At 33.5% G+C, this 7714-nt stretch overlaps 2 protein-coding genes across 2 annotated transcripts; both read right to left on the reverse strand.

Annotated features, from left to right (window-relative positions):
* Positions 1-1846: 1846 nt before the first annotated feature.
* Positions 1847-3111, reverse strand: LOC133194855 (adiponectin-like). Its single transcript, XM_061330764.1, has 2 exons — positions 2860-3111; positions 1847-2383 (listed from the first exon to the last, which is right to left on the reverse strand). Exons 1-2 carry the CDS (start codon positions 3080-3082, stop codon positions 1953-1955), a joined length of 654 nt encoding a protein of 217 aa, XP_061186748.1. The 5' UTR covers positions 3083-3111; the 3' UTR covers positions 1847-1952.
* A 2924-nt stretch (positions 3112-6035) lies between these two features.
* Positions 6036-7114, reverse strand: LOC133194854 (complement C1q tumor necrosis factor-related protein 7-like). Its single transcript, XM_061330763.1, has 2 exons — positions 6872-7114; positions 6036-6597 (listed from the first exon to the last, which is right to left on the reverse strand). Exons 1-2 carry the CDS (start codon positions 7095-7097, stop codon positions 6167-6169), a joined length of 657 nt encoding a protein of 218 aa, XP_061186747.1. The 5' UTR covers positions 7098-7114; the 3' UTR covers positions 6036-6166.
* Between the last annotated feature and the right edge of the window lie 600 nt (positions 7115-7714).

Consider the following 7714-nt stretch of genomic DNA (forward strand, 5'->3'; position numbering starts at 1 on the left):
AACTGTCTTGTTTGTGTGTCCTGTCTTGTCTGTGCATTATACAAAAGAGATATAAATTATTGAATTAATAATAGTTATGGCAAAGATTATAGCTTCTCAAAACTACATCAAACGTCAAGGTCATGAGATCAAATATTATAGTAAAATCCGAAAGGTCTTGCCACAAGTAATGCACATGTGAAAAAAATATCAAAAAAAAAAAAAAAAAAAAGACTATACAGTCGGAAAGGTCTTGAAACAGGTAATGCACATGTCAAATGTAAGTGCCATATCTTCTCTCAATCAAAATTTATTAGCAATGTTAATTTTTTTGAAAATTAGGTTAAACTTCAAGGTCAATGTCATGGGATTAAAAATCATTTGGAAATGCTTGTCACAGGTAATGCACTTGTCAAATATGAAGGCCCTAGCATGTCATTCAAAAGTAATCACCACAGTTATTTTTTTTTAAAAACTAGGTCAAACATAAAGATCATGCTCAAGGGATAAAAAAAAACATAGCATGCTCGAAAAAATCTTGTCACTGGTGATGCTCATGTCACATATTAAAGCCCTATCTATTCTCAGTGAAAAGTTACAAGCAAAGATAAAAATTTGAAAAGTAGGTCGAATTTCAAGATCAAGGTCATGGGTCAAAAAACATAGCATATCTGGACAGGTCTCCCCACTTGTAATATACATATTTAATATGAAATCCCTATCTTTTCTAATTCAAATTTTATTACCAATTTAAAGTAACATCAACATTTTTGAAAATTAGGTAAACTTCAAGATCAAGGGTAAAAATCATAGTTTATTTGGAAAGGTCTTATCACAGGTAATGTACATGTGAAATAGGAAAGCCCTATCTTTTCTCATTCAAAAGTTATGACCAAGGTTAAAGTTTTTGTGACAGACAGACTGACAGACGAATAAAGTTTAATGTCCCCTCGCTTTCGCGAAAGCGGGGGACAATAAATGCATATGCATTACCTTGACCCTGCTGGAATCTCTTAATATCTATTTCTTTAAGAAACCCATACTTTGTGAAGACCTCTTTTAATTTTAAGTTATATGCCATGACATATAAGTTTGAGGTATCTCCATATAGTCTACATTCAAATCGCTTCAAGTCATTTTCACCATTCAGGGCTAGGGCGAGGTCATAAATTAACCTTATAGCGCTCTGATTTGTAGAGGGTGTCCGTGTGCACAGTTACACTCTTAGATACTACACTTAGAAATGGTTATTTCAAAATCACGCCATTTTCCCTGTGTGCGAATCACACGGTGTCCTTTGATTTCTATCATACGGAACTTTGGAAGAATTAGAATTTCATTTTTACAATACATTGGGAAAAAAGGAAGAAAAAATATATTTTTTTTTTCATTCATTGTTGCAAGTATTTTAATTTTTTTTCATCAAGAGTAGGATAGATCTATCAATTATATTTCTAAATAATAATAATAATTCAATATTCTTTTTTGCATATTACTCCCGTATGGTCAAGCAATCCAATTATAATAAATACAAAGGAGGAAAACACTCGAGAACGAAGAATGTACATAAATTATACAATAGGAGTATGTAATTTACTTTAAAATTATACATCGACGTTGACCTTTCATATCTTTATACATGTTCTAACAGCTGATGTAACTTCAAGTGTTGGACTAAGTACATGTATATATTCAAGTTTCTGTAGGGGTGACTTGAAGTAAAATGAAGAACAATTATTCAACATAGTTTTTAATAGTATATTCCATGGTTGTATATTTAAATTACATTGTAAAAAGAAGTGAAATTCGTCGTCAATAGCATTACACAGAGTGCATAATCTTAATCAAGACCCCCCCCCCCCCAAAAAAAAAGGAAAATAGAAAAAGATAACTATTAAGTAGAAGAGAAATACATGTATTTTAAAATGTGAAAAGCTTGTCTTGCATTCTATATTCATGCAATCTTTTGATAGCTATGATTTATGTAACAATATTCCAGAAAATGTTGACTGATAGTAGTTTCCGATATAAGTACTACCGCCATACACATGCTCTGAGGAACCATAGAGTTGTATCCATACATGGTCATTTTTGCTGACGTTGATAATTACCATTGCTGAACTGGAGTCGTCACCGCCTGGATAAGGAACAAGGCTGGAAGCCCGGGCTGTGCCTCCAACCATTAGTTGAACACTAAACGAACTACCCGAAGTAGCGATTGTCCAGTGGAACAAGTACACACCGGTGACTGGAGCAATGAAGATACCATTTTCCGTATGGTAATGATTTCCAAGGTTGAAGTGGGTCTGTTCAAATCTAATGGTTACTTTAGTACTGATGCCGCTTTGGGATGATGATTTGTATGCAGAAAATAGTACAGGCTCTAAGTGGCTGAGAAGTACACCTGCTCCAAAAAATCCATAAAATTGTATCTTTTCACAGGTTTGAATGTATGAGTATGCGTCTATGGGTGTATGTTCATTAAAATGTTTGTGTTTCTGTGTGTATCTTATTAAAACATTGCTTAACATATAACTTATGTGTATGTCTTAATCTGTTAATTATCTATTTCTATCACTCATTCATCTAATAAGTTCTAATACTTTATGATTTTTACGTAAATCATAACAATCCAGCCAGATTAACAACCAAGGGACTCGGTATAAACAGTTTGCAAAAACCTGTTGTTACATTGTAAAATAATTATCGTAGTAATTTTTTTGAATTGTACTCTAATTGTCAGACATGGTGTGTGTGTGTGTGTGTGTTTCGTATTTGGTTTTTGCTGCTCTACATTTAAAAAGTAGGGACGCCATGCATTTTTTACTCCCCCCATTCGCCCCTCCCCCTCCCCCATATAAATACAAAATCGTGTCTTACCGGCTGATCTTAGAGCCAGAACATCCAGAGACCTAATATTGGCATTACTCCTTCCAGTCAGTAATTGTCCAAGTACGCGTTCTGTGACGTTCAGACGACTTTCTATTGTTTGCTCCAGATTGGACAGACGATCTTCTACACTGGTCAGATTGTAGCCTTTCATGAGAGTCGTCAGCTCTGTTGCAGACACCACAGCGCAGAGAAAATATCGCAAAAGCAACATTTTTAAACTTGGATTTCCGTCTTAGTTTCAAATCCCTTGTGTGTATTCTTGTTATTCTTTCCTTCGTTGAATGGGAATGTTGAGAATCTGTTATATATATACATGCAGATTGTTGGAAATTTAGCTCGCCTGACAGCAAATATTTATGACACCCCTAACGAAGTTTGGAGTAGGTGGCTCAAAAATAAAACTCAAATTATATAAGATATTTTCAATCATCATTTCATTGAAGCGCGCAACAATTCAATTAAATTCTTGAAATAATTAATGATAATCTTCAATTCTGCATTATTATGCGCATTAATTCAGTTGTAGATATCATAAATTAATTTCCATTATAATTAAATTGTTGCTCGCTTCATATGAATTATGATGGCGACAATGGAAATGATGCGCGCAATAATTCAAATTAGCTTCAAAATAATATAAAGTTCATCCGTCAATCCTATATCAATACCAGCATTGTTACCACATTCTACATTTTCTACTAGTCACTTCTTTCTTCGTCCTGAGAAAGAACGGCGAGGGCAGTTGAGAAATCATGTCTTCCAGCATAGTTGCGAAGATCTTTGACAAGCAAAAGGGGCAGTTTATATATTTGACATTTTAATTTCGGATGTCTTTACTATTCCTAGCAAAAACAGACGACACACACATATTTTCCTCACTTTATTAATATGGGTAGGGGGCATAAGCCCTCATCCCGGACCTTGTGACTACACGCTTATTGCAAAGTGTTACAAATACATACATGCACCATGATTTTAAAAAGGATTCAACTGAAATAAAATGTAAATATTAATTTTAATGCATTATTTCTATGTTGATGAAAATGTTCTCTTTTTATGCCTGCGGGCCATTTTCTTTGTCATTGACACAAGTAGTCTACATTCTTGTTTGCAATGTATGGCACGTAAACTAAAACTGACATTCCAATTGATAAAAGTAAAGAGCTTCCTTTACAGGCACTTCATTGTGCATCAATAATTAATTATTTCCTTATTGCATTTTTTTACGAAAAAAAACATGATTGCATAATGCGCTTCTTTTAAAGTGGAAAAATATATCTAAACTACGCTCGGCTAAATAGTTATACCAGAGAAAGGTAGCTATATTATAAACATAGTAGACCTCTAGTATTCGATGAAGATTCTGTTCTCTTAATGGCGAATAATGAAAAGCCATTCAGATGGCAATGTACGGCGCTCCACAACACGAGTATACATATGTATACAGATAAAATAGTGACCAAAATGACAGTAGAGACTCAACAAGACGAAGATAATAGTCGTCTAAAAACCATGGAAGGTCTACTTTTTACTTTACATTCTTTTCATTCAATATAATCAGAAATTCTTCATAAAAAAAGTCAGAGAAAGAAAAACAAGGATTCCGAGAAACATGACATGCCTGCAAAAAATATTTAAAATGATATTATGATTTTGAGAGAGAGAGAGAGAGAGAGAGAGAACTTATTTTTCATCTTTCATTAAAAATTGAAAAGGTCAATTTTTTGAGACATGCTTCTATCCTAGAACTGCATGGAATAAGATAAACCAGCTATCGTCACAAAGTCGTCATTACCCCATGAATGTATCTTGGCAATAAATAACGCTACAAATAAAATTCCCATCTATTGCTGTTAAAATATGCCCTTCCGCTCAATAATTATAGAAACAACCGAACTGCAAATCTAGGTGAAAAGTCAGTAAGCATACCAGTAGTACTAAAAGGAAAGACCATTAATATACCCAATATGAAAGTTCAACTTATTCTGGTTAAAAAATACAGGGCACACAAGGTCTGTCGATACAATACCTTTATTAAAGTCGTTAACTTGCTAGATATTAAAAATATTAAAGTCCGACCTCAGGAAATTTAATTTTTTTTTTGTAAATAGGCGAAGTCAAGTTCAAGATCAAAAAGTTCGTCAACTGATCACCCATGGAAGATCTCCTGAAACACTTGCTAAATGACAATTTCATATTTCATGGCTTTAGAAGAATATGTGAGGAACTTAAATTTGAAAGGTATGTCACTGTTAAGTTGAAATTTCCAAGATCCATATAACTTTTATTTTTCAAAAAAGACGTGAACAAGCATTTTACGTCTTAAAGTCATGGCCCCAACTTAATTCATGTGTAAAAGACTATAAAGGATATTGTGTGTTTGTCATTATGGAGTATTTTTGAAAAGTAACACGGAGGTCGAAAAACCAGTAACTCTGGGATTTTCTAAAGTATACGTGCGTCTATCTTTTTACGCCCAATACGGTCCAAAGGCTATAGGATGTTACAGGTAGACATGCGAACGCTTGGAAAAATAGTCCCTTATTGTCGCTCTGCTGAACTTCGTTTTAGCTAGAGAAGGCATGTAAAAAGTTTCTATCAGACATCCCTTTCATTAAATATCAATTAGTAATGAAATTTCGGGTAAAAATGATCTAGACAATTGCTTTATGATCACCACAGCCAATCAACAGAGTGAATTTTCGAAAGTACCATACGCTGTCGGATTGTCTCCATAAGCATTTTACAAGTCCAAATATTAATATGATATCATTTTCATATATATTGGACCGATGGGCTGTTGCATTAGGGCTTCAATCTAAAACATCAAAGACGCTGGTATGCTTTATGGGAAATATTTGAGCTGAACTGTATATATAATGATAATAGATGAAAATGAAATGGTTTCTATTGTCTGTATATACAATAAAACATTTTAGACAATTTGTATGCTTTATTGTCCAAGAAATATATATTTAGCGCATTACTCATTCATGAAGACCATGCACACAAGTACATACATACATACATATACATACATACATATATATATATATATATATATATATATATATATATATATATATATATATATATATATATATATATATATATATATATATATATATATATATATACATATATTATATTATATAATCACCCAACATAAAAATTTAAAGAAATTTGAAATTTAATGTTTTTACATCTATATCACGAGCTACAAACAATCAGTGCATCTTTTCATGATTTTAAAATTTCGAACTTCAGAAGGAGGTCGAAATAGACAGGAATCCACTTATGTTCTTCGTAAAAGGATTCCTGAAAATGTAGATTGGTAATTATTTCCGATAGAAAAACTGTCCCCGTAGACATACTCTGAAGAGCCATATAGTTGTATCCACACATGGTCATCTTCATTGACATTGATAATTACCATCGCTGAAGCGGAGTCTATCCCGCCTGGAAAGGGAATTAGATTGGAAGCCCTTGGTGAACCTCCAACCATCAGCTGAGTGGAAAAAGAGGAACCTGCAGTGGCGATGGTCCAGTGGAACAGGTAGACACCCGTCGCTGGAGCAATGAAGATACCATCCTCTGTGTGGTAGTGGTCCCCAAGGTTGATGTAGGTCTTGTCAAATCTGATAGTTACATGGGAACTAATGCCGTTTTCAGAAAAAGATTTATAGGCAGAAAATAGTACAGGTTCCGAGTTACTGCCCAGTAAACCTACGACACAAGAGAAGCCATTTGTAAAATAGTAAATTGGTGTTTGTTAAAAAGCAATTTCTTTGTCTTTTCGTCTATCTGTAAATTCAAAGCAGTTTAACCTCTATCTATCAAATCGAAATTGCAAAAAGAGTCTAGCGTTGCAGTTTTGTCTCTTGAATAATTTCACATTAACTTAACATTAACATTCAAAGTGCAACTGTAAAACTAACTAGGACTATAAAATGTACTTCTGAATTTTTTTTCTAATGAAGACTAAAGAATCGTAGCATACCAGATCTAAGAGAGAGAACATCCAGAAGTGATATATCAGCACCAGTTCTTCCTGTCAGTAATTGTCCCAAAACTTGCTCTGTAACATTCAGGCGACGGTCTATCGTTTTTTCCAAATTGGACAGGCGCTCCTCTAGACTTGTAATATTGCGGCCTTTTAGGAGAGTCGTTATCTCTGCTGAGGAGACTACTGCACAAACTAAAGATAAGACGAGTATCGTTTTCATATTGGACCTTCTCCTGGTATTTAGTTCCTCCGCTACAGTGAAAGTATATATATGAGAAGAGCTTTTATATATATATACAACATATACTTTTACATTTTAGCTCACCCGGATGTTTTATCTTTTCATAATTCCTCTGTGAAGGCCGAAAACACGCATATGCATATACCGGTTTAACATTGTGCTCATCGTGGGTTGGGTAGGTATTGATTTATATATTTCTTAAATATTAACCATCTTGCAGTCCTAAGGACAGGTAATGTATTCAAAACTGATGTTAAAAAGTAATTGTGTTTATAAGAACATTTTTTATCAACTAGAACTATTGACAACAACTGCTGAATGATATATATACATGTATATGGAAAACAAAATCTTCAGTCTTACTGCTGGTCAGGTAAGAAGTAAGAGAAGGGAAGGTCTTTATAACAGAAATATTTTCAGGGCTAATAATATTCCTTTCATAAGAATTGGGTTTTTAAAATCTTATGAAATTCTTTGCTGTGCCTAAATTCTATGAAATAAAAAAAAGTTCATTTTATGCATTAAATGGAACCCTTAACATACAAATAAATTATTGAAGAGGAAAAATAAATATACCTAACATAAAATTTCGATGA

This window comes from Saccostrea echinata, unplaced genomic scaffold (genome assembly GCF_033153115.1).
Source record: "Saccostrea echinata isolate AGI-Se365-2 ecotype Australia unplaced genomic scaffold, CSIRO_AGI_Sech_v1 ptg000029l, whole genome shotgun sequence".
In the NCBI taxonomy this organism is placed as follows: Eukaryota; Metazoa; Mollusca; class Bivalvia; order Ostreida; family Ostreidae; genus Saccostrea; species Saccostrea echinata.